At 41.6% G+C, this 27,277-nt stretch overlaps 1 protein-coding gene and 1 long non-coding RNA gene across 4 annotated transcripts in view; one reads left to right on the top strand and one right to left on the bottom strand.

Moving 5' to 3' along the window:
- Nucleotides 1-27,277, top strand: part of LOC309380327 — a 107,752-nt gene continuing 80,475 nt past the window's right edge. The window contains exons 1-3 of one of the 2 annotated variants that reach the window (XR_014172834.1): nt 1-104; nt 3,541-6,737; nt 11,907-12,025. This is a non-coding gene — a long non-coding RNA (uncharacterized lncRNA). Of the gene's footprint in view, nt 105-2,615; nt 6,738-11,906; nt 12,026-27,277 lie in introns of those variants that run through there. The other variant, XR_014172835.1, reaches the window with a different exon arrangement.
- On the bottom strand, nt 90-24,354 carry LOC309380125 (histamine N-methyltransferase-like). 2 transcript variants are annotated; one of them, XM_081929962.1, is made up of 7 exons: nt 24,230-24,354; nt 21,308-21,452; nt 20,518-20,570; nt 17,237-17,344; nt 13,161-13,291; nt 10,950-11,043; nt 90-2,598 (listed from the first exon to the last, which is right to left on the bottom strand). In XM_081929962.1, exons 2-7 carry the CDS (start codon nt 21,436-21,438, stop codon nt 2,243-2,245), a joined length of 873 nt encoding a protein of 290 aa, XP_081786088.1. In that variant the 5' UTR covers nt 21,439-21,452; nt 24,230-24,354; the 3' UTR covers nt 90-2,242. The 2 variants fall into 2 exon arrangements, with proteins under 2 accessions (XP_081786088.1, XP_081786087.1); XM_081929961.1 differs by lacking the exon at nt 24,230-24,354 and adding an exon at nt 21,642-21,675.

Below are 27,277 nucleotides of genomic sequence, written 5' to 3'. Positions count from 1 at the left end.
CTTTTCAAAAATCCTTACTGATAAATCTGTGCTAGAGTTAGGGTTGGCCTCATCCATCAGTGTGTAACACAGAAGAATGAACAGTAAAGAACATTTAAAAACAGGTATTTTATTTATTTTATTTGAGCACAGACTTGTGGAATTGTATCCATGTTGTAACCATCAATACAAAAAGCAACATATCTAAGGCATAAATGCAGAGCGCACCTTAAAAAAACCACAGATTGTTCAGAAACACGTATATGTTGGCTCATACATTAATCCGCTCCTTCCGACATTTGGGAAGCTGACATGAAGCGCTAATGTCATTTTGCCTGTGCGAAAACTGTGAATGTCACTGCTAAGGGATCATCTTAAATCACATCCTTTTGCTACAGTGATCTAAGCAACGTATGTTTCATTTTGAGGAATGGAATAGATGAGCCGTAGCTTTTAACTACCCTACATTAGTCAATCAGGTGACTACAGAGAAGGCACCAGCCTGCCTAAAAATCCCTTTTAGGAGGATTTTAAAGTTGCTGGGAAAATAATGCATGCAAATCTTGATCAGGCACAAGATGAGGCTGTGAGACAGCAAAACAGGAGGCGTCTGCCTTTCTCTGTTTCTATACTCCCCACTTGAGCACAGGGTTACATGGAAAGATGGGGGACAACCACATGGCTGAGTCTTCTGTAATAACTTGCAGGGGAAATGCCAGGAATGAAGCCTTTCCAGAACATGAATGCTCCAGCTTTGAAGCCATATCCCTAGTCCTCAATGCATGGGGACAGACTGGGGTGATTCTGTGGCAAAAGTAGCTTCACATTTCTTTGGGAGCTTTACATTGGGGCAACATTCAACTAGATGCCCATGAGTTCTGGTGTTATGAGAGGGTCAGAAACACTTTTCTCTATTCACTTCTCTCCATGCCATGCATGATTTTATCAACTTCCACCATATCACCTCTTACTCACACTTTTTTTTCTAAACTAAAAACGCTGCAACAATTCCTCATTGGGGAGTTCCTCCATCCCTTACCAAGGAACATAGGAAGCTGCCCTAATCTAGCTGCACATATTTATCAATATAGCCCAACATCAGAAAGAGGGGCTTTGCCATTCACCTGCTACATGATCCTTTTGTGAAGTTGATATGGCAGGGATCTTCTACATGCAAGGCAGGTGCTCAACACTGAGGTTGTAATCTGCCTCCAGCCCTGCTTCAGCTCTTCTTCTTTCTTCAAGCTTCTTCACACTCGTAATCCCCCTGATGACGTATCTGAACGATAAGGGAAGAAGCCTAGGACAGGCATCCACCATTGTTGTTCTTCCATGGCTCAGTGCCAGTGGGAATTCATAGGTGCTTGGTGCCTGGTCTGAAATGCCTGTGAAGCTCAAACATGTTCACCTCTCAAAAAGGCCACTTCACACTGCTAGCAAGCTCTAAATGTTCTGAGTGATGGGACAGTAGGTGTGTGCAGGCATGCTCATGTATCCTATAATGTATGCAGTAGCAGATATATGCACAGGGCCACTGATTCACCAAACACAAGATATTCCTGATATCAGTAACAGAGCTGTATACAATGACCTTGACTGGAGGTCCCCTTTCACTTAGATTTTTCCACTTCCACCAGAACCATTAAACACGCGCAAATGCCCAGCCATTCTGTTCTTCCCATCTCTAAACCTGCATCTTAAGGTTCTTCTCCTCTTCTCCCCAGCCTATCACTACATATTACTTTTTAAACAGTGTTAAACCAAAGAGAAAAACATTAAAGAGCTAAGAGCAGAACTGACTGTGGGCTCTAAAATTTAAAGGTTTGAAATATGTGCTGCAATAACTGTAAAGGCAGCGATAAAGTTCTATTTAAAAATGTTTTTCCTTTTTCTGTTTTCTTCATAAAGGATTCATCTTTTCAAGGTCATTACAACACCTTTTCCATCAATCAAGAGGCACACAGGCCTGCAATTTTTCAAGTTTTGATTAATGATCTCAGCACACGATAGCCAACAACAGAACCACTGCGCAAGGATAATGATGTACAACTCTGCAAGCTATGTTTTAATCTGTTAGCAAAGTCTTAATATGTAGCATTGTAAACACCTAACAATATTGTTATGCAGCTGTAACAGTGGCAAAAAAGTTAGATCCTGTGGATATATGTGCATTTAACTCAAGCATCACATACTTACCAAACTAATAAAGTATTTAACAAATAATAAATATTCAACTGAGTGGCTGCTTCACAGCTAAACACTTTTAGGGCTCAATCACTATTGCACTCAGATTGTTATTAAAAAAATACTTGTCACCCCTCTTTTCACTGTATTCAGGCTTTTTAAGGTCTCTGATAACTTCATTTTTTAATTCAGTGGGGGCAGTTTTACTAAAATTACAGGTTTCGGTCAAAAAATCAAGCAGCAACTCCCCATTTCTGTTTCCATCAGTGAAGCAATCAGTTATGTCCATATGAGATGGAAGCTCATAGGACTTGTACTTTAGACCAGCCCCATCAAGTATCTCTTCAATGTGAGCAGATGAAACATACAAGCAGAGATCATTCAGAGGCAGGCGAGAACCATATTTCTCCCAGAGCCTGGCCCAGCCACTGGTTCCTGCCAAATAAATCATATTGCAGTTTTATTTTCATCATTACTATTATTGCTGATTTATTAATCACCTTGTAAAGTACTTTCTCTCGAGGCAATTTACACATACAATAATTATAAACAGTTAAAAACAGAAAAACAACAAATACATTTAAAACAATACTAAAACCCTTAACAAGCAGACACTTCTGGCAAAGGCCTATTTATGCAGCTTGGGAAAGCCTGACAGAACAAAAATGTCTTCTATTGTTTCTGGAAAGTCCAAATAGTGGTCACCTGTTGTTTCTTGTCACGAATGGTACTCCACAGGGCAGGGGCAGCCACACTAAAAGTCTTGGTCTAGGTTAATGTGGAGGGGGCTTCTGAGCTCCCTGGAACTTGCAGTTTGGAAAGCTCCGTTCTACGGCCTTTTATATGTGTTTGTGGGAGGGGGCTTATTGCTTTGTTTTTATTCTTGTTTTCATTAGGTATTATGGGTTCTTGTTTTGTATTTTTATGTTCTGAACCACTCTGTGATCTTTGGATGAAGGGTGGTATATATATTTATTAAAACATAATAATAGCCAATCGCTGATTATAGAGGGAGCTGCATGGAAGTCTGTGCTAAGCCCTTCCTTTGGCCCATCATGGCAAATTAGACCAAGGCTGATAACTTTCCTAAACATCCAGAGAGAGGGAAAGAGGCTTAATAGTGGTCATAGACCAGAGCCACTTTTGATGTTCTTGAACAGCAGAGATGGATTATTGTCTTGTCACATGGTGCTGCAAGAGTAAACAATGAAACTACCATAGCTTCCCTACACATCACTGAAGGGACAGAACTTTCATAGGGTGGGATAGAGGTGGAGAGGAGAAAGCATTTAGAATGTCCTCTCATTATCTCATCTCTAGTCAGAAAGCAAGTCTTTGATTTTAGCAGGTTATTGACTTTCGTTTAACTCTTTTCAGCTTTTGATTCATCCTCTGAATCTGCAATCAAATCAGAAGTTGAAGTAAGGAGGCGTTATTCAAGCTTAACTGATTATGTAAACAAGCCCTTAGATTTTTGCCTCTTCCTCGATATCTCATCAAGATATGTATGGTTGTCCATATGAGGAGAGGAATTTTTACAAATGTCAGCCATTTAGGGGTCCAGTATGAATAAGTGAGTGCATGAACAAATTCAGGAGAGGACACACTGGATGCCAAGCTTGCAATCCTATGAAAATGTACTTCACAAAAATCCTCATTAAATACTACAGGGTTTGTTTCTGAGTAAACATAACTGCTGGTAGTAGCTTTTACCCGCTAAGGCAAAGCTGGGACCTCCACCATGGAGAAGCTCCCATCCCCCATCTGCACTTCTCTCTGCCAGCAGAAGTGCCATCCTAACAGCACCTGAAACCATCAGTGGTGCTGATAGGATTGTTTTCAAGTACAAACCATGGTTATACATTACAAGATAACTTTTCCCAAATTCTTGATCTTAATGAGGATATGGTTTGCTTGAACTACTGGTTAGTACAGGCATAGGCAAACTAGGCCCTCTGGATGTTTTGGGACTACAGTTCCCAGCATCCCTGACCACTGGTCCTATTAGCTAGGGATCATGGGAGTTGTAGTCCCAAAACATCCAGAGGACCAAGTTTGGGGATGCCTGCGTTAGTGGATTCCAAAGTCACTGTAATATACCTACGGTAATAGCACTGTGTGAATTCCTCCCCCCTATAATGCCAACAGAGATGAACTATTGAGAAATTATTAGACATTAGACTCTAATGTCTAATTAGAGGCAAAGCTAAAGTGGCTGATACATGAGTAGAACTCACTCATCAGTTTCAGCATTGACGATTATCTGCTCTGTTCTGGTTGCAAATTTAATCCTGATATGATACTAGGCTAGCTCCCAGATGATCTGTTTATGAAGCATTCATCCTAATATAGTTGAACAAAGTTTGTGGAGAGGCGATACATCATATGTTTATTGAGCAATTGTACTGGTTTGTTTGTGGGGAATTTATATGGCATCATGTCACAGGGAAGGAGTTAGCAGCCAGCAGCAGTTCTGTTTAGCTTTTTGCAGCCTCTGGGAGCCCATGACCAGGAGCTCATTAATAGGACTTGTAAACAGGGGTGTTTTTGAGGGCATCTAGCAGGGGAGTTGGAAAGAGAGGCCCAGAGTGATGTCTCATGGTGTGCCTAGGGCCAAGAGACATGGACGGCGAGGGAACTGCTGCAGTGACTGCAACACCTGTGCCATGTTTCTCTTCCTGCCTGTGAACATGCAGAACTACACCTCTAGCAAGTGCAAGCTGGTTGCCTTGCTGGAAGACAAGGTACAGCCACTTGAGGCCCGCCTGTCCACACTTTGAGCTACTGGGCAAGAAGAGGAATTTCTCAGTAGAGAAGAGAGGACTATCCCGGCACAGCAATGCAGGTGGGGTGCCCTTATGGAAGAGGGAAATCACCCATTGCTGGAGACAAACTCCTGGAGGAACATGGCACAAAGAAGGAGGACTGTCAGGAGCCATACTGTGTCACTGGAGTTGCAAAATGGATTCCATGCCCTCACCTCAGACACTGGTTCCAGGCCAGAGGAGCAAGAGGTGTCTTGAGTGAGTGTCTTGACAAGAGTGCCAAATCTACCTTAATTGTGCAACCTGCTTGGATCTCATCTGCAAAACAGTAAGAGCCTAGAAGCTCCCTGCTTTTTGATGAATTGTTTTATTATCATTTAGAAATACTTTCTGGGGGCTTGAAGAGTGGGGTAGAAATGTTATAAACAAACCAACAAACTTTTTATGTCACAGCTCTCAAATTACTCATGCATTAAGCCTATTTAAAGTAAAGAAATAGAACATTCCGCCAGATCCCATGCCTGCTTAATAGGAAATAAATCTCACCTGTGCAAGTCCATGCAGGATTATTATCTGAGTCATGCTGACCAATTAAAACCCCATTCATTTTCATGGGATTTTGTCAAGACTCAGAGAACTTGCCCAATGTATGCACATTTAAAAGAAGCCACTGCCTAGTGTTGAGGCTAAGCTGCAAGGAAATGCCAGACCACTGACAAACAATTACACCGATTTAAAGCAGGCCAAAGAGAAGCAAGCAGCCCAAGACATCAAAGAGCTTTGGTGTCTATTCCAAGAAGTATGAAATGACAAGATTCTCTGATAAGGGACATCCATTATGTTCTGCTCATCTGTGAAGTTCTGGAATAGGGGATATCTCAAAATATAAAGAACATTTGGCAACCTTAGGCCAGTCAGATTGCATCCTACTGTGACAAGGGAGCTATTATTATAGAAATCTACTAAAAACTAGCATAAGGGACACAGATAAGATCCTGCGGATGGATATATATATATATATCCACATGCAGGAACAGTGGGAAGTGAATTCAGGCTAATCCATTTATTTGGTACCCTTGGTGGCATGATTCAGCATTTCTGATGTGAATCATTTATAAAAGGCCAAAGCCACCAGCCCCATTGGGTAGGAAAGCAATAAATTCAAGACTAATGAGGGCTTGCTGAGAGGTATGACTGCAAATCCCCATTGCTAATAAAGCCATTTGCCAGCCTTTTTGGAAAGCAGTATATCTTTAAACAGTTTCTTTCTGAAACATAAACACTCTGGCGGTTTAGAATCGATGCCGCACAACAAATTTGTGTATATTTCCCCCCACCTCCCTTCTCCACCTGGCGGAAAATGAATGCAGAGCACTAATTGCAGGAAATGTGCTGGTGTCAGTGTTCTGTGACTCAACACCATTTCTGAACGGAGCAATTATACACTACCTGACTGGCACATTAAAATAATCACTCCCTGTAGATGCAACATATGGCACTAGTTTTGTTTTTCAATACTTTGTTGAGAACTGAATGTGTAGGGAGACTATTATCTTAAAAACAACACTACATAACTCTTCAGAGCTGCCTCGGTCTTGTTGACAAGCAGAATGTAGGAGGATCTGAAGCCTTCAAACCGTGTCCTTACCATTTTGCTCTTTTTAGCCTCTACTCCCAGTTTCTCATGAATATCCCCTATTACTTCTGTAGGGGAAAGTTTACACCGAGAAGAATCTGCTAAGAACTCCTACATGGACAAGCTCCGCTGAAAAGCACAGGAGTTGCCAAAGAACAGCAAGTCTTTCACAGGTGTCACATTGGTGAACTGCAGAAATTGCTTTTATGTATTATTTAAGTGGGAGTATTATTTCAAAGATGGTTTCTTCTGTTGCTGTTTTTCCTATTTCACCTGGTCTAGTGCTTTTATTCCCTTGCCTCTCTTCCACTTAACCCCATGGTTTCCTTGATAGCCTTCCCCCTTCCCCATTGCACCTATCTTACCATTCATGTCTATCCATATCTCCTCTCCTGATTATTACTAGTATCTGGGCCACAAACCTACCCTGCTGCCCTTCTATATCTCCTTTGCCAAACTTACCCTAGGCAAAGGGACCTGGTGGGTTTACAGCCCAAACTGAGACTTGGGCGTTCTCTGGCACCAGTGGACACTGACTCAAGCATACTTTTTTTATCAGTAAACCACAGAGCCTAGGACTTGCTGATCAGAAGGTTGGCGGTTCGAATCCCCGCAACGGGGTGAGCTCCCGTTGCTCGGTCCCTGCTCCTGCCAACCAAGCAGTTCAAAAGCATGTCAAAGTGCAAGTAGATAAATAGGTACCACTCCAGCGGGAAGGTAAACAGCACTTCCGTGCACTGCTCTGCTTTGCCAGAAGCATCTTAGTCATGCTGGCCACATGACCGGGAAGCTGTACGTCGGCTCCCTCAGCCAATAAAGCGAGATGAGCGCCGCAACCCCAGAGGTGGCCACGACTGGACCTAATGGTCAGGGGTCCCTTTACCTTTACCTAAGCTTCATTAGGGCTTATTGTTTCACTGGAGGTTGTCACAAGCCCTCCCTGTTACCCCCTCCCTTGCTTCAGCATCCTGTACCAACATGACCCTTGAGGTCTTCCCTTGGTGCTCGGAAATCCCCTGAATGCTTTGGGACTGATTTTAGGGACAGAAGAAAGGGGGTGCGACTATTATGCGGTGGTGAGACCATTATGCAGTGAAATACAGTACCTCAGCCTCTTCCAGAATGTAGATTAAACTTTTCAAATTTCTCTTGGAGTTGATTTTAAGTTTACTTTTGTATCTGGGTACATAGAGACAATTACTTTTGAAATACAGAACTGCAACATCTCTTGATTTTGAAATGGCTGTGGGAATTGGTTTGCTAGGTGGGGCTTCTCCCTGGCATGCTCGTATTCTACGTGTGAGGATTTAGGGGAGACAACATGCAAACATGTCATCTTTGATGTGCCATCAGGAAAAAATGCAGTCTGGGAACAGTTTAACCATGCTCAATGTAATGAGATGTATGTATGACTCTTAGTTACATTTCCCTGTAATTCACACAACTGTGTGCTGCTGTGTTCCTGGTTTGTTTGTTTGTTTGTTTTGTTTTTGTATTCCAATGATAGAAAGGCAGCCATTTATATAAACGCTACCCAATTTATTATTTTATTCACACAGTGAGCTTTATGGAGGAGAAGCAGCCCCCAGTTTAGAGGCCCAGTTTTAAGAGCAAAGTGCGGCCACAGCTGCACCAAACATTTGTGAAGAATTCTATCCTCCCCTTTTTAAAATTTGTACTATTAAACAGATACACATTATCAAAATGAGAGATAAAATTAGGCATGCATTTGAAGAACTCATAACAAAATCATATCTGTTATGCCTAGTAAAAAATATGCCACTGTTGTAACTGAATAGGACACTTCAGGCACAAACTAGGCTATTCAATCACTTGCTAGGTCCATTGAATTTAATGGAAGAGTTTTTCATACATGTTTAACTCGCCCATTGAAATCAGTGGAACTTGAAAACAGTTAACTTTGGCTGGTTGTACTCATAAGATGCCCATTAGGCACTGAAACCTGCTGTGTGTAATCTGTTCAATTTGCTCTGCTGCCTCAGTACTATATCCACATGAACATATAAATGCCACTTCCTCTGGTATTCTATTTTGCAATTGACTTGATCACAACTTTCTTATTCAGGTGTCAAATATAACCAGCTGAAGATGGGATTCTTTTTCTTTCTTTTTTTACACTGTATCGCAATATTAAACAAAATGGGCAGTAAACATGGGCAATGAGCCAGCCAAATAGCACAACAGAGCTCCATTGTAGAGATTTACTTAATGCCACTTGCAGTCAGGTGTTACGACATGTGCTATTCTGAAAAATCTGCAGCAGATTAATGGATTCATTAAGAACAATTGGGTTTCTTGCATGAGTTGAGATTTCAGACTTAGTGCCTATTCTGTTTGCAACATTTGTTGTGACATTTGTGTGCAGTTAGGGGAGGGGAAACGGGGACATTCTGCAATTAATGGAACATTTTGGGCTGTTGTTGTCTGCTATGAACTTTATAAAGCTATTTTATAACTCTGTGCATTCTTCTAATGTTTATATAATTAACTCGTATCTCTGTGATAGACAACTCCATTACATTCCATGACATCCAAAGAATCAGGGACCTTCTAATGAGGGCAACACACAAACCAGTGCATGTTTACTCAGAATAAACATCCACTGCATTGAATGGGCCTTACTTCCTCTGTAGTGCTTAAGCGACAGTCTTAATTAACTCAATGGCTCGGTGCAATTCAGGGATAAAAAGTAAGCTCTTCCTTCCCCATTCCTAGCTGAATAAACTGATAATTCCCCATCACTCTTCTAGATTGTAACTGACTCATACACAATGCAACAGTTTTGCAGAGGTTCAACATGTGTAGCTTCTGTGCCTGGAATCTAGAAATCCTGCTTTGAGTTCCATTCTTGAAAAAAGGGTTATCTTACCTCAGTTTTATATTATAACGTATTATCGATGCTTTTTTCTTGGGGGGGGGATGCAGGGGTATGCATACCCCTAAACATTTTGTGAATCTACGTTTGGCCTCATTGAGGGGCAGAATTTCAATATGATTAGGAAAAGGAGAGTACCCCTAAACATTTTTTTTTAGAAAAAAAGCACTGCATATTATAACTGTAATAAATAAATAAATGTGTTTGTAAGAGATACGCCTTGTTTAGAAGATAGAAAAAGACACACCTCCCCCACATCATGAGAATAGGTATCTCCCCACAAAGGAGATTAACTTCCACTTTAGCTGCTAATTAAGTGGTACCAATACCAGAAGAAATATTGCATAGATTTCTCAAACTCATTGCATATCATTAATCTATGAAGCTGTTCATGATGCTACAGAATAGACATGCTAATTCTATGCACCATTAAACTCCAAGTAAGCTCCATTAAGCTCAGTGGGACTTATATCCAAGAAAACATGCACAGGAGGAGGCTGAAAGGGCAGATTAACACAAGTATTTTAAAATCCTTTTTTAAAAAAGTAGAGTTTGGGTGTGTACAATTGATACACATGTATAATAGTCTATTTATATGGTCAAAAGTGTGTTGAAGACTGGGACAGGGGTGCATAAATAGATAAGATTGTTTAAATCAGAATGTTTTTATGGTGCATTTAATATGAGAATTTTTTATATAACTTGTATGCTAATTTAATTTTTGTATTTTTTAATCTCTGAGAAATAGATTTGTATAAGCAGCTGGGTCTTGGTGTTCCATTATGAAAACAGACACATTCATAGGAAATCACATAGAAGTCTAAATTACAACCTTGAAGTGTGTAAGAAATGTACTTGGCAGTATTTATTTATTTAACAAAATTTATACACCACTTGATTGTAATAATACACCCAAGCAGTTTACAAGTAATATTGACATTCAACAAAAAACACTTAAAGCATTTAAAGATAATTAACAGTAAAAGGGGGGTGGGAGGGAATGTAAGCATCTAAATGTCTGGATAGCCATGCCTAAATGAAAATGTTTTAAGCAGTTGCCAAAAAGACTGCAGTGAAGGCAACTGCCTGATATCAATAGGTAGTGAGTTCTAAAGTGTAGGCACTGCCGCACTAAAAGGTTGATTTCTTAAAACTGCAGAATGAGTATTATGTGGAACAGCGCCAGTTTTGCAGATCAAAGCGGTCGGGTATGGGATAAGGTGATCCCACAAGTAAACTGGTTCCAAGCCTTTAGAGCTTTATATACCTGTACTTACGCCTTGAACTTGGCCTGGTAAGAAAATGGCAATCAGTGTGTATCTCTGAGCGTGTTATAGGCTGAGTGGGCCTCACTCCTGTCAGCAACCGCACTGCAGCATTCTGTGCTAACTGCACTTTCTGGAAGCAGAAAGTAAGCTCTGCATAGAGCGCATTGCAGAAATTCAATCTTGAGATAAGCAGTGCCTGAACTACTGAGATCAGTACTTACCTGAAACAAGAATAATAAGGAGCTTGGCCCCAGGTTCCAAGAGGCTGTGGAAAAACCTGATAGTAGCTGGGATGTCTTTTACATAATACAGCATCTAGAAAATATAAGAATCACTTTAATGTAGAATGAGCTCACTGAAACTTTTCCATGAATCCTCCCATTTTTGTGTGAAATGACTCAAATATACCCAAACCAAAAATGTATTTGTGATGTGTGTCTAAATGATACTGCGTACACATTAGAGCAACTACAGTAAAGTAGTATATGGTAGTATGTATTGTGCTAAATGTGTAGGCAAGTAGCATCATGAACCGGCAGGACAATGGAGAAGAGGGAGGGGATCCTGGCGAGGGGTGTAGCCAGAACTGGAACACACTGGGACAAAGTGGGGAGGGGCAAGGAGAAGTAGGTGTAGGAAGTATTCACAGGGTTACAGAGGATGGGGTTGGGATGGGGGTCAGTGCACAGGAACCAGAGCAGCAGGACCTATCACCACAGCCAGAGGAGCCCCTGTCTCCATGAACACAGCAGGCTCTAAGGCAGTGATGGGTAAACTCGGCGCTGCACCTGTTTTGGGACTACAACTCCCATCATCCCTAGCTAACAGGACGAGTGGTCAGGCATGATGGGAATTTTAGTCCCAAAACAGCTGGAGGGCCGAGTTTGGCCATCAGTGCTCTAAGGTATAGAGAGCTGCAGGAGGCTGAGGCAGGCAAGGGCCCATAGCTGGCCAGGTGGAGCTCATTAGCTCTGGGATGTGTGATTCCTCAGTTGGAGTGGGCTTGGAACAGGTGAGGGTCACATGCCTCATCAAGCCCAGATGCTGCAATCAGCAGGCAAGGTAGAAAAGGGAAGCTGAGGCATTGTTTCTGCTCAACTCCCCATGTTGCTGGGTCTTGACTTGCATGTTCCTGCACTGTGATTTGGGTGTGACTCTGAACTGTATTCTGACTACAGCACTTCAGACTTGGCTACTTGGATTGGCACTGGACTGCATTTCCTGAGCTTTCAAATTTGCTTGTGTGGCTCGGTCCCTGGACTTGGACTTTGGACTTGACATACTGACTTGCTGCCAGGTAGGCCGGGGGTTCAGGACAGTACATGGATTCGGGTCAGTGTTGCATTGGGAGGGGAATGGGGTGTGCTTGTAATATTGGAAGTGAGTAGTGTTCAGGTGGGACTTCAAATACTGGTGGGAGAAGGTTGTAGATTTAATAGCAATAATAATAATCTGTTACTTATACCCTAGCCTTTTGCCTGGGTTGCCCCGGCCACCCTGGGTGACTTCCAGCATAATAAAAGCACAGCAAAACATCAAACATTAAAAATTTCCCAATACATGGCTGCCTTCATATGTCTCCAGAAAGTTTGTGTTTGGCATATGATGAGAGGGTGTTGCACAGGGCAGGTTCCACTACCAAGAAGGCCCTTCGCCTGGTTCCTTGCAACTTCTCTTCTTACCCTGAGGTCCCTCAGAAGGTCCTCAGAACTGGATGGATAGTGTTGGGTAGATTGTGATGGATTTAGCAATTAGGGACAGCATTTGGGATAGATGGGGAGGGTGGATTTTGCTTAGGTACATTTAGAAGCATGGAGTTAAGTAGAGGTGTTTCTATGGATTAAAGCAGCATCTAAGAAAGTATGTAACTGAAACCGCATGCTTCTGAGCACTGAATAATTCTGCAATATTTTATTCTGTTATTGATGATATTGTTGTATCATACACACTTGCCTCTTGACTGGCTATGCTAGAGCTGGCAATTATTCTCGTACCTGGTGGTGGCAGCAAAAATAAAGAGGGTTTAAAATATCTAGCAGAAATCCAGCCCAGGGTGGTAGACCTCAGAGAGAGGTGAAGCAGGGAAGCTGGGGGTGGAACGGAGTTTTGTGCCAGAGAACCGCATAGCTGAGGGGAAAGGGGTGCAGCAATATTAAGCTCTACTCACTTTTTATTCAGATGCGCTAGCTAATGCAAAGCAGAGTTTTGTCCTAATTATTCTACAGCAAGTTTTGCATGCATTCTTTGTTTTCTTTGGGCTTGATTGTTTGGAACAAATATATTATTGCTTGTGAACAGAACAAACTTATAGAATACAAGGGACTGGAGCACTGCTTTGACATTCAAGTGGTATTATCGCACACAAAAGGTAGCATGAGGAAAATGGTTGTCCCAGCAACCACAACTGCCCCACAATTGAGGCCTCCCTTTACCTGGATCATGTGGATGAAGTTCCATTTCTTCACCTCTTTGCTTGCCTTCATTCGACTTTCATATTCCAGCGAAGTCTCCTTGTGCCAAGAAAACTTTATGTTCTCAAGGTTTTCTGTCTTTGCTACTCGTTCTAAAATATGATAGCTCCACAGTTTATCTCAATTGCAAATACAGAATAAATTTCCATTTCAAATTTTAAAGCGGCTGAAAGCCATATATTTTAAAAAACACAACGCGCCTGGTGTCACCAGTCTTGAGGTGCCAAGTGCCACCTTCCATTCACTCACTTCCACAGAGCAAAGCAAAGTGGAAGGAACACTTTGGAGCAGCATAAATCATACGGCTGTTTCAGAATCTGTCCCCAGTTCCATCCTCTCAAGTAGTTTGATGAATCCAATCAGGAGGAAAATATGTTCTTATATATACTTGCTATTTTATATCTAGAACTCAGATTCCAGGGTCACTTTTTAGATTTACAGGACAATGTAGAAGAAATATCTTAAGGCAGGGGCTGGATTGTAGAGTAAAGCTATCTGGACAAAGTGAAACAGCATAAAATGTTACTTGGTTCCGTGGGAGAAATTGAAGCAGATAAGCCCAATGGCAGCTACTTTTGATATCCACTGATAACATTGGCTAGATTGTGTATAAGGTATTTTCACATATTATGCAATTGGCTTTTGATCCCCCAGAATCCATAGGAAACTTAACCCCATTGTGCCTCATTTTAACTCCTCATGAAATCAGTTCTGAATTAAGCATAGTTGTGAGCACTGAATGACAGAGGTGGTTGCTGTGCTTTCCTGATTTGCAGAAAATACTTGCTATTTCTCTAGCATCCCAGGCTGAAAGCATGACATATTGCATGCTCCTTTCTTGGTGCCCCAAAAGTTATCAGAAATAAAGAAAACCAGGAACCTGTTTCACAGCTACTTGAACCCTGTTCCAAGATTTGATTCCACTGTTTCGTGGCAGAAAGTCCCCCAATAGCTCTAAGGGCCATTTCCATTTATAGTAGTATAGTGGCTTTGTTTTCTGGACTTTTTCTTTTTTGCATACTCTCTGTCACATGATGTCATCATTATTCAGTTAGCATGCCAGAATACTGTACTTAAAAAAAGAAAATCTACCACAAGAAATCTGACTTTTGTGAAAAAACTGGAATGGATCCTCAATATATCCATTTGTGTGACTAATAATAATAATAGCATGTGTGCAAGAATTGCCCTGGTTTCTATGTAGAGGGGATGGCTGCTGAGTGGTTTGGGAGATGTTTGTTTCATGCTGCTTCCCTCTGGCCAGTGCAAACTGTGAATTTGTGAGCTATTCAGAGGAGAGAGATGGCAGATAGGAATGATGGTGCTGAGTCAAAGTACTGCCTGTGAAAGCAATCATTAGCTTCAGACAAAATTTCATCACAATAACCAGGTTCACCATAGCTCAGGTTGACCCATAGTTCGTCTTCTAATTTCCTGTACTCCCACAATAATAGAATTCAGGAATACTAGACACTAAACACACACAAAAAAAAGCTACAAAATTGCTATCCCCATTTTCAGCTCTGACATTTAATGGCTGGAGGAGCACAAGGATGCACAAGGGGTGTGACTACAGCCAAAAAACCTTTCACACAGAAACAACCATTAGTGTGCATAGGAAAGCCCCACCCTCACTCTCTAATGTGACCAAAGGTGCAAACAATCAGCTACAAATTCAGTTTTTACATTGGATCAAACAGCAACTATAGCAGCACTATAAACAGAGTGTGGAAAGGCCCTTGTGTTCAGGGAGATTAGGTGGCATTGGTTATTTGTTGGAGAGATTATTTGGCATCAAAGCAAGTGTTATTCCCTCACTTTCTAATGCAATTCCCTGTCACTTTCCTTATAGCAAAAAGTCCAATGGGGGGGGGAGCAGGGTTTGCTGCACAAGACCTCCCAATCAGCTGTAATTATACAACCTGAATTTGCCAGAATATAATTGAATCCCACCTGAAAAAAATGACAGTCTGGAGGTGCTCTAAGGGCTTTGTATACACATAGCATTCAAACACATTGTGCTTTGGTACAGCTTTAACTTAGCACATCAAATCAAAGTCTTACATTTTTCGGGGCTCCGATTAGGATACATCCCTGTGAAATAGATGAGAAATGTTCCACCTGCACTTATCTCTCTTCCTTTGCATTCCTTCTTGGACATGGGCTACCACTTCTGAATGCTGCGGCTGTTGCTCAGTCCTCTCTTCCATTTATCAGTCTCTAGCCTATACGACCACAGTTCAAATCTAATTTGCTATTTTAAACTCGGAGATCATTGAGCAGTAATCCATATCAGCACTGAAAATAATCTGACTCAGTCTGCTTCTATTTAATCACTAGACAGTCTGTGAGGAGACATCAGGAAATGAAGAGTAGGGAAAGAAAGCTAATGCCTGTCAATGTGGCTTCCCTATGCCAAAAATCAGAATTGGGCTAATGACCAAATACGTTTAGAAAGTCCACAAGACAATGGCCCTTTTCAGGTGTTCAGCCTGACCATGGGAGGGCAAAAACATGTAGCTTCTTCCACTAGTGGTATAGTAGGGAGTGGAGGGCTGCAGGGGCAGTTGTCCCAGGTGCAAAAATGTTAGGGGGCACAAAATTTCAACACCCGGCGCTGCCTCAATACAGCTGTGCACTTCCATCACTGGGCTGCATTGAAAAAAGCTTCTCTAGGAAGGTGACCTCTCCAGACTATGGAACAAGTCTTCTTTTCTTATCTCTGTGGCTGCGATCTCCTGGGTGACATGGATACTGTTAGGCAGTTGAATGTACTCCATCCATTTCTATCCGCACCCCACCCCTCTGCACAGCCCCGGGCACTTGGCAACCCAGGCTATGCCACTGACACCCGCAGCCCTGTCTCCAGCTTTCCCTTGAGTGCTGGTTCTGTCCCACTCCTCCAAAAGTCAGGAGTAGAAGTGGGGCTAGCACACACAGGGACACTGGGGGTCAGGGATGGCCTGCATGCTCCCATCCCACAACTCTCCTTTGGCGCTTATGTGGTCAGGCTGAACATCTGAAGAGAGCTAGTATCTCTCAGGTCCACTTCACATGGAATGGAATTACGGCTACTTTGCCAAGTATACAACAAATTAGCTTCCCATTATGAACACACGTGTCAAAACAGACATGTGCTTTCATCAGAACTGGCAACATACATATTGTGTGCGTTTATATCCATCTAGGAAAATAATATGAAGTAGCCCTTCGGAGTGAGTTCAAACCTAACTTTTCAGGCAGTTGCAGTCTATTCCTCTTAGTTTCAGCAGCAAGTGTCTTCGCTTGTACTGTTTCCACTTCTGCTTCAGAAGGGATTAAGCTATTGTTGCTCTCCTCTGGATCACCGCCATGCTATCAAACGATAGCTATCCCATTCCCTTGCGAGAGAATTGTGATGAATGAATGCTCCCTGGAAGTGTTACTTCTCGGGATGAGAATGATACAACAGATAGGACAAATTACCGTATTTTTTGCACCATAACACTCACTTTTTTCCTCCTAAAAAGTAAGGGGAAATGTCTGTGCGTGTTATGGAGGGAATGCCTACGGGTGGCATGCCTACGGATTTTCCTCCTCTAAAAACTATGTGTGTGTTATGGTCGGGTGCGTGTTATAGAGCGAAAAATGCGGTATCTGCCAAATTATTTTGTACTCTGCTTTTTAAGAAATGAAACCTGTCCTGATCATCCCTCCAAGGTTATATTTATATTTATAATCTTTCAATTTGGCTGGTCTATTCACTTAACTGACCTGGAACAATCTATTAGAGAAAAGGCCGCCGCCCATGGGACAGAGGGTCATGGATGAATGATAATCCAGCTTCTACCTAGGGTTTTAATAGGTCATAAGATTTTAGGGTAACTATATTCGTAATGTATTTTTGTCGGTGTTTGTCCTTTGATGCTATGGCCTGTCGGCTACGCAAATAAAGTCTATTCGTTCGTTCAAAATGAAACCAAGAAAGCATAAAAGGTAAAGGGACAACTGACCATTAGGTCCAGTCATGACCGACTCTGGGGTTGCGGCGCTCATACCTTTGTAGGCGCTTATTTGTTCATCACTTGGTTCTACCACATCGTTACAAATGACGACTCCAGGATATTTAGCCCGTACTTCTACAAGAATCTGAAGGTCAACTTCTCCTAGGACACAAGAAAGAAAAGGGGGGGGAGAAGAATGAGAGGGAGAGCTGCCAGTATTTGTAACAGGACTCAACATATATTACTTGGTTTAGCAATGTAGATGGGTTGGCAGAAGGCTGATCTGGTAGATCTCAGGGTGATTTGTGGCATATTGACCAGTGTATCTGACTCCCAATGGTTTAACAATAACAGCAACAAAAGGCTCCCCCCCCCAAAAAAAAAGATTGTTGAAATGAATATTTGGGGGTAGAGGGGAAACCAGGAGCGGGGGGGTGTGTGTATTAACAATGAGAACATTTCTGATCTTGGTGCTCAGAAGCACACTGGTCCTTAATTCTAAGCATACAGAAGTTCCTGTGCCTTCTGTACAAATACTATTCTTTCCTTTAAAAAAAATCAAACTCTGTACTGATATAAAAACCCGTTCCTCCAAATTTTAAAAAGTCACATTTCTATTGTATCGTTCCCCATTCACAAGTAATCAAATCACCACCCCTACCAGGTTATTATAAACCACCCCTTCCCCCAACCCCTTTGATTTGTAGCTTAATCTACGACCTTAATTGAGTTCAGTTAGTTGTTTATATGCAAACAAGTGCTTTGGGGGATTCAAGAGCTGAATATGCGGCAGCCTGCGCTATCAACAACTTTCAAATTAAGCTATAGGAATTATTTAAGCTCTCCAATACAATTACCTTAAAAAGGCTATCACTATGTTCACCATTAAGATTCCAATTAAACTTTTCAAGGAAATGGATTGTTTATGGCACATTTGCTGTTTTATAGCACAGCAAATGCCTTTTGTGATTGGAGGGTGTGAGTTGGCAACATTAATAAGATAAAGGGTGAAAACAAGGCGTACTTTCTTTATGGACTGGCATAACACATTCTCACTATTAGTTATTGCCACTTATAGTGAGACTGTCTAAAAGACGCTGCTTTTACGCATTTTACTATTGGGTGCTTCTCATACCAAGAGTCGGTGATAACGCTGCACTAAGACGGATGAATAGCTGCCTTTTGGTAGCACACCTGAGTTTGTTTGTTTTTTAAGATTAGTTATAATAATGGAGAACGAGCCTATCTATGGCTAACAGTCATGGCAGACAGATACAGGACTCCATAGAACCTGCTGCCACACTGTGGTGAGTAGAGCTGTTTCCCAGAACAAGTGGGGCTCTCTGTCAGGGTTGTTCAGTCACTAAACTAGTGACTGTGTAGTAGCAAAAACCTTGATATGTGCAGATATCCATGTACTTTTTAATTATGGCTCTGTAGCATGGGTATTAATAGCAGGGTGACAAAAGTGGATTTTGTGAGCCTTCCCTCACCAATACATTTCTACTTCAAGCCTGTAAGGACGATCACCCACCTTCTGTTTCACAGTGGTCTGAGGACCTTGCTGCCCCTGCTAAATTTGAGCACATTTCTTATAAACACTAACTTTGTGTGAATACCTGTTAGGACATTTGGATGTTCTGTACTAATTTATGTGTTTAATAGGTAAAGTAAAGGTAAAGGTACCCCTGCCCGTACAGGCCAGTCTTGACAGATTCTAGGGTTGTGCGCTCATCTCACTCTAGAGGCCGGGAGCCAGTGCTGTCCGCAGACACTTCCGGGTCACGTGGCCAGTGTGACGAAGCTGCTCTGGCGAACCACCAGAGCAGCACACGGAAACGCCGTTTACCTTCCCGCTGTAAAGCGGTCCCTATTTATCTACTTGCACTTAAGGGTGCTTTCGAACTGCTAGGTGGGCAGGAGCTGGGACCGAATGACAGGAGCTCACCCCGCCGCGGGGATTCGAACCGCCGACCATGCGATCGGCAAGTCCTAGACGCTGAGGTTTTACCCACAACGCCACCCATGTGTTTAATGCTCCACCTCAATCACTGAGATCCTCTGATGTGGCACTTCTTGTGGTTCCTCGTGCCCCCAGAGGTTTTGGTTGGCCTTTACTAGGGAGTGAGTCTTTACTACTATGCCCTACTAGCAGAGGTTCAGCAGGAATCATTCCTGCCTTCTTACAAATCCACCTTATAATTGTGTTTAGACTGGCCTCTAAAATGCACACTTTCTTTTGGCCAACCTGTATTTATCGATGGTTTTTAAAAAATGATTTTTTGTATCATTTTAACTTTCATATGGTGTACGCTACCTCATATTTTTAAAAAACAAAAGTGCAGTTTATAAATATTTAGATAAAATAAAGATGGATGTATTAATAGTAATTGTATTTTTAATGTGAGCTGGTGGGTTTTTTTTTCTTTCCCCTCTAGTTTTCTTTCTTTTTCTTCTTTGCTAAATTCAGTATTTTTTTTAAAAAAAAACAACCATTGAAAAAAGCTTGCACAGTCCTGCAGCAAATGAGTATGACCACCATGAAGGATAGTGTGATCTGATATCTTGTTGGTTATCACCAGAAAACAAAATAGTGTATTAAACGGTTCACTTATCTGTCTCTTCCCCATGTTTGCTTATTCTCTTTGCCCTCGCCACTCACACTACTTATAAGACAATAATGGCACAAGTTGATTAATTTACAAAGTAAGCTGTTTTAAGATCGTAGTCACAGTGCGACAAACAACAATTTTTAGTGGAGGATGCTCAGTCGGTCCTTTTCATATCCCCTCTGTGTTCTGGACATTTGGTCAACTAGTATAATATTTGGTAATGGAAAAGAAGATTGAATCCAAAGTCAGATATGATGTACACCATCATGGTTCCTACCTATCGCCCCAATCCAATGCAGAATTAGGTACATCAAACCCATTGATTTCAGTGGATTCAACAATGCCCAGCTCTTACTAATATTATATATATATATATATATATATATATATATATATATATATGTGTGTGTGTGTGTGTATATACATATATACATATATATATACATATATACATACATCTATATATCCCACTTTTCACCATCTAGGTCTCAACATACAAAATGTAAAACCTCAAAACTGTAAATATACAAAGGATTAGACTGGATGTCATTCTGTGTCTTTTTCCTCCATACAACATATTGTAGAGATAATCCTATTGCTTCTGGTTTTATTGACAGCTACCTGGGAAACTAAACTGTAAATTAAATGAATTATAATCTGTTATATACATAATATAAACCTGTAGTTCAAATAATTAAATGCATGTCTTCATACTTTACTTACCTGCCCCGCCACCAACACTTAGAATATTGATTGTAGATTTCCCACTGCCTATACTGAGGAGGTAAAGAGTGCATCTTTTTAAAACAGTAAGAGATCAGTAGGTATTCAAAAAGTTCAATGACATTCATTTTCAGAAATTTTCAATCAGCTCAGTTTGGCAGAACCCAGAAATGGTCTTGGTCTAGTTTAGCAGAACCCAGGATGGGCCTATATAAATGAAAAGGTGGAGTTATGAAGACAGGAGCAGGTTTGGGTCTCAGTGGTTTGTTCCAAAGTGCACACTTTTATGGGGCTTCCATATACTAGAATCCTATGCTTAGACAAACTCTTGTGGTTAGAGCATTCAGGTCCCCTAAGCCAATATGCCACATGTGTTTATTTAGCTTCCACACATGAATCATCAATGAGGTTAATTTTTTTTATTAGGGTTTTTGGTTTTGTTTTGCAAAGGAAAGTACATCCTGATAAATCGTGATTGCTGTTCATTATTGTATGTGCACACGTGGAAGTTGAGCTATATTTACATGAGAGCAAACAATGAAATCTCTGTCTTCTGCTAGGCAAACCCTATCACAAAGAAAAGCTTTCTACTGGGATGTCTGAAGTAAAACATTATTAAAGATCTAGAGAAGGAGGGGGAGGGAGGAAAGGACAGGAAGGACAGAAACAGCAGTCTGATACTCTCCAGCAGTTCTTGCAAACCTGGCTCTGTTGCACACACAAACATCCATCATGTATGCCAGAGCGTGTCAATAGTTTGTCCTTCTGATAAGATGCCTGATGCTTTTACCTTGATAATATGCCTGGCAGCTTCTTCTGAATGAATTCCAGCATGCATTGATGCTCCGTCGAATTCTCAAGGAACAGACGAAAGGATTCAACATAGTGGCTATGGTCAGAAAGCAAGCTTCTCATAGCCATGGCAGAATACCAACCTAATTTTTTAAAAAAGAAGATATATACAGCAAAAGCAGAGTTATTTAGCTGCAATCTGAGTAGGGTGAGGCACAAAGAAAAGCAAAAGCAAGGCTACAGAGCAGAGTCGGCAGTTCTCCCACGTCAAGGACTGCTTAGAAATGTATAGCTGCCAAGTATTACGCAAGTAAGTAGACGAAAGCACTTACTAAAGCAGCATATCGGCATTTTTATCGGACTTTGAACAGAGACCTTGACCGCAGCAAATAGCTATTTTTCCCCTAGCCTGTACAGAGCTGTGCAGTACAGCTCCTTTGTAAACGTAGCCACTGCTGTAAGTCTGAGCAATAAGTGATTTCTATCAGGAATCATTTCCGTGGCTTGGTTTGCTGAATCTCCAAGGTGACATCTAAGAATTGGTGGGTTTTGTTTTGATTTTTTTTGTTTACTGCCTAGCTAGAAAATATGTTTTATTTTAAAATTGAATTAAAGTCTTTCCCCTAAAGATCTGGAACCTATTAAAATAATGCCTAGGTAAGCATTTACTCTGAGTTTTAATTATGCTCACACAGCCATAAAACACTCAGCATTTGGTATGTTTTCAGCAAATGATAAAAGACCTGTAACCAAACACTGGTTGATTAGTTGAAATCAATGCAACAAATTGCACTCTAGTTGCTCTTGCTTAGATTCCCTGGCACCCTCCACTGCTACAGTCATCCCCTTTCCCTCTACTCTCTACCACACACAGTCCCTTTTATTCAAGAAACTTCTCTAAGCCCTCTTTTGATTGCCTTCATCACATCAAGTTCATGTCTCCTATATCCCCCATTCTCAATTTTCTAGTCATTATTTCCCCCTGTGCTGTTCCATGCTACAACCTTCTTTCTTGACCATACAGTGTTACCTTGGGTTACAGATGCTTCAGGTTACAGACTCTGCTAACCCAGGAATAGTACCTCAGGTTAAGAACTTTGCTTCAGGATGAGAACAGAAATCGTGTGGCGGCAGTGCAGCAGCAGCAGCGGGAGGCCCCATTAGCTAAAGTGGTACCTCAGGTTAAGAACGGACCTCCAGAACGAATTAAGTTCTTAACCCGAGGTACCACTGTACTTTGACTTGGCTTCCCAGCTTCATGCAAATGAACTAAGGCAGGGGTAGTCAACCTTTTTATACCTACTGCCCCTAATGCATCTTTCTTGAGCCCACCAGTGCTCAGTGGAAGGAGGATTCAGCTTGTGCTGTAGAACCCCCTACCGCCCACCTTGAATCATGAAGTGACCACTAGTGGGTGGTAGGGACCAGGTTGACAACCCCTGAACTAAGGGATGGTTGGGGAACCAAGTGGGGTTCAGGAAAGTATTAACTTACTACCAAACGATCCACTTGCTGTGTATTTTGTGTGTTCAAAATGACATTTTCCACTGCTATTTTTCTAGCCCTGGAAAGAGGTGCCAGAACTCACCATGAATGCCTCCCTTGTTCCCTTATAATGGCAATTGTTCCCACCTAAGTGGTGCTGGAACTGAGTTCTGGTGAGTTCCAGCTGAAGAAAAGCACTGACATTTACAGTGTACAAATGTATATACACAGCTGGCCCACATAGCTAATCTTTCCTCCCTGTGTTCGGCCCCAACATACGATGAGGCAAACCAAGAAATACACAGACACAATAGCACTAGTTCCCATTACCCATTGGAAAAAGTACTGTTCCCACAACAGAAATCTACTGTGAAAAAATTCTCGGTACCACTAATTCATATGGTATTCTGTGTAGGGGCAGGCCTGTACAGATTGCAGCCTACCAAGCCAAACACAAACTGAGAGCAAAATTTTAGAGTTTTTTTTTGCCAAGCATATAAAGCTGAATATACACAAGTTCAATGTGGGCTTACTGTACATGACACATTGCCCTGCGTTATCAAAGAGCAATTCTGCCCATGTTTATGCAGTCTTATGCTAACCAGCCTCTTCTGTCTTTTAGAGGAAGTTGGGAAGAACTACGTGGCATTTCAAATGTTTTACAACTACTGTATGTGCTTTAATTTCCACAAAATAATAAAAAAAAACTTCACTCTTTCGAAAATTCACATATTAAAGGTTGGTCTGTATCCTCCCTTAGATTACACTCCTATGTATATTTACTGTGGAGTAACTTGAGTAAATTATTTCTGGATTCCGCCTGCACATATAGCAGCAGTTGTAATTTTATTTATAGGTTTGATTAAGTTGGCTCTAACTACAATGAAACATGCAAAATTGGTTCCTGTGTGAAATCATGTATTGGAGTTCTTCACCAGCATTCATTATGACAAGGATGGTGATTTAATTTGTTATTCTTCAAAATGCATATGCTGTGACGTTTTGCACAGCCTTCTCCTATACAAATTTGCTCAGAAGAAAGCCTCTCTGAGTTCAGTAAGATTTACTTCAAAGTAAGCATGCACAAAATTGCAGCATTTTTGTTGTTTTTTGCCACACTCTCTCATAAATCAGAGGCCTGGTTTAAAGCAGTTTTGCATCAGTAGTTATAAAGCGGAACTGTTTACATTTCCCCATTCCAGAATTTAGACTGTCAAATAGTCAAACAGCAAAACCCCATAAACACTGCGGATTAAAAAAAAAAATCTGATTTCAAAACAAGCCCTACTTGAGGAACTTTAGAACAATTGCAACAGGAAAAAAAAAGTTTTAAGATAATGTTCTTTTGGTTTTGAGTAGAAAAACACAGTTTCTTTCAGCTTTTACTTTCAAGGACATTAAGGACGGTGTTTGAAAATATCAATACAGTACTTACATGTAAAAGTCTCTGCCTTAAGGAAGTGCTAGTTTCTATTTGTGGGTGTGTTGCAATATTGTAGTTAGCAGGAAATGGATTCTGTTACAGAGCAAGCATATTTTACAAGCTGACTCTATCTCCACCCACAAAATCAGTGTCTTGGCAAGCAGGGTATTCCTGCTGAGGAAAGAAGCAGGAGCAGTTCTGAGTAGGACTGAAAACTCAAGTGCTTTCATTTTCACTAATGTAAATTTGAAAATATCACATTTTTATATTACTGTATGAAGAGAATTCAGCTGCAGGCATTTAATTTTAAAAAAACAAAATGTGCTTACTTTCATAACAGAATATGATTCCCCACCACCTTGTAAAATTCTGCTGCCCAGGCAGAATTTTTTGAACACATCAGAATATTTAAGCAGTTATAGGAACTTTACAGAAATCTCCAAGGATCCAGCTAGAAAGAGACTTTGTTTACATTTAGCAAAATTCCCCACCAGCAGTTACCCGAGGAACTAAATTGCGGACACACTCATGTGGATGCCACTTCATATGAGTTGCTCCTCATGTGGTGCGTTTTCACAGTTTTGAATCACCATCTTTACTATGCTCCTTCCCGAAGTTGATGGCAACATGCTGAGGACAACTTTGTGGGTCCCATGCCCATTCAAGAATTGCAGGAATGTTCAAAATGACGGTTTTAAAAACCGTTTCCTGAATTTGCCAGATCCGTTGCTATTCTTTAAATCAGGGATGTGGAACCTCAGGCCTGAGGAGGCACCAGCTTCTGGAAGTATGGTGACAGCCATGGTGGCAGCAGCAAAGGCCGTGGCCACAGTGGTGTCGAGGCAGAGGCCACAGTGGCAGCAGAGGGGGGACAGTGTTGCCATTGAGATTAGCCATGCAGGTAGGCCTCAGGTTGCCATGGCCCGATGAAGTGAAGGCCCAAGACAGGTGTTGATCATCATGTGAGCTGCGCACAGGTGGGCTGAAGCGAGCTGCTGCCATTCCTGTGGAGCCTCTTTTTATTGAGACAAATATGCAAGCTAGGCAGATACATTTTGGGCTGTGACCTTTACACATCTTCCGTCCTGAGATCGTGGGGTGGTACAAAGCTATTTTGGCACCTGTTTCCACAGCGATATCCCTACATCCCGAGCCACAGAAACTAAGGCTGTGGGGGACAGGGCAGGGCGCATGGTGCAGGGTGTGTGCGCCCTGATTTACCCTCCCGAAAAGTTGGAGGGTATGCTGTTACAGTAAGTAGATTGTGACCTCACATCAAAATCTTCTAATCTATGCTGACTCTGACATGGATGTGTTCTTCTCTTTGTGTCAGAGGGTCACTAATGCAGCTGCTGATAAAAATGGGAGCTTAAACACACAGATTCCTCCCCCCCCCCCCCAGGAGTCCTGTTGAAGTAGACATCTAGTTTGGTCCTTGGAATGGTTCAAATGTTAGATGTGAGAAGCAGAAGCACAAAGAGTCACGTGCTTGCTTGTTTGCTTGCTTCCACTTGTAAATGTGAAGCGAGATTTGTAAGCACCACTTCATATGTTACTGTAGAAACAGGGGAAGCAAAAGTACAAGGCACTCAACCTTTTCTTTCAGTTTCTTGAATCAGCTCTGAGAGAAAAGCAGCAGACAGAAGTAGAAGAGGGCGCAATTTTATGGAAAGTAAGAGTCAGGTCTCTCTCTCCACAACCCCAGTAACTATAGTAGAGGTTTTCATTTGGCCATAGATGCTTGTGTAATATTGGTCAATAGAGCAAGTAAAGCCATCCATTTTCAGAACCTCCATCCAACTGAATGGGGTGTAAAACTGGGAAGCTGGCATAAATTCTTGCCACATTTGAGCTCCATCACCACTTGTTTCTTGACCAATTCATTTGGTCTCTCAACTCTGAGGACTCACAGTGGAAACTGCTTCCATTAAAAAAAAAATCATGATTTTTTAAACACACTCATTTCAGCTGTGCATGTCTATCAACATACAAAATGTATTTATAGATGGTGTGCTACTTCAGGGTACGAAATATGTGCTTGCATTGTCTCCCAGGGCTACCAAAATTCTCATGCCCTGGGCGCTCTAGCAGTCTGTTGCCCATCTGCACTGTCTTTTCCCCCTTTATCTTCTATTTCTCAGAAGTGAGTAAGCATCAGTGACTTTTACAAGCAAGGCTTTATAGGCCAAATGTGAAGGGGGTAAAGTAAAAACAAATGAAAGTCGCAAACAAAAATAAATAAGCTTCATAAAATCATAACCACTAAAATTGTATTAAAATGATTTTTTAAAAACCATACACGGAGCACATAGGGCAGGATCCACCTAGGGAGCCCTACAAGCACCTCTGCTTGTACAACAGGGCATCCTCCCTCTTCCCTCCCAGTGCCCCACAAAATTGGCTTGGAGGGTTGGGAAGAGCACTCACACACCTCCTGCCAAGCAGTGCACAGGGACAGAGCGTGATCATTCCATCTGGAAAGCTGCACATTTGCACAAGTAGAACATTTGTAATAGGGTGACACCCAATTTCATGTTTTTATCATATCCTATTATGTTATGTTGGAAACCCAAGCATTTCAGCATTTTCTTAAGAACGTAAGAATAGGCCTGCTAGACTGACCAGTGACCCATCTAGTCCAGCATCCTGTTCTTTTGGTGGCCAATGAGATGCTTATGTAGGGTTCCCATACGTCCGAAACTTCACAGACATAGCCAGAATTTGGCCATCAGAAACAGTGTATGGGTAGAAATCGCTGAAATGTCTGGGGAAATCCAGACATATGGCAACCCATGTTGGCAGTGTGGATTTGGGTGCATTCCATTTTTTAAAAGAGCTCAAAAAGCTCTTTTTTAAAGATTTGGCAAAAAAAAGCTCAACTTTTGTGTTCAGATTTCCCCTTTTTTCAAATATGGCAACCCTAGCTTATGAGAAGCCCATAAGCAGGACATGCCGCAACAACACATTTTCCATTACTGCAGCTTCCAAAAATTCAGGGTGTTTACATGCTACAGCAGTGGTAACCAATATGGTGTCCTTCAGACATCATTGGACAGCAAC

The sequence above is a fragment of the Podarcis melisellensis genome (assembly GCF_964234715.1).
Source record: "Podarcis melisellensis genome assembly, chromosome: 1".
NCBI lineage: Eukaryota > Metazoa > Chordata > Lepidosauria > Squamata > Lacertidae > Podarcis > Podarcis melisellensis.
The sequence above is the reverse complement of the archived record's forward strand: the minus strand, read 5'-3'. Positions and strand labels throughout refer to the sequence as shown.

Coding starts and splice junctions, on each gene's coding strand:
- LOC309380125 (XM_081929961.1), bottom strand. Junction 13,292..17,236: donor ACAAATAAGCGCCTACAAAG/GTATGAGCGCCG, acceptor ATCATATTTTAG/AACGAGTAGCAAAGACAGAA. Junction 11,044..13,160: donor ACTTCATCCACATGATCCAG/GTAAAGGGAGGC, acceptor TATATTTTCTAG/ATGCTGTATTATGTAAAAGA.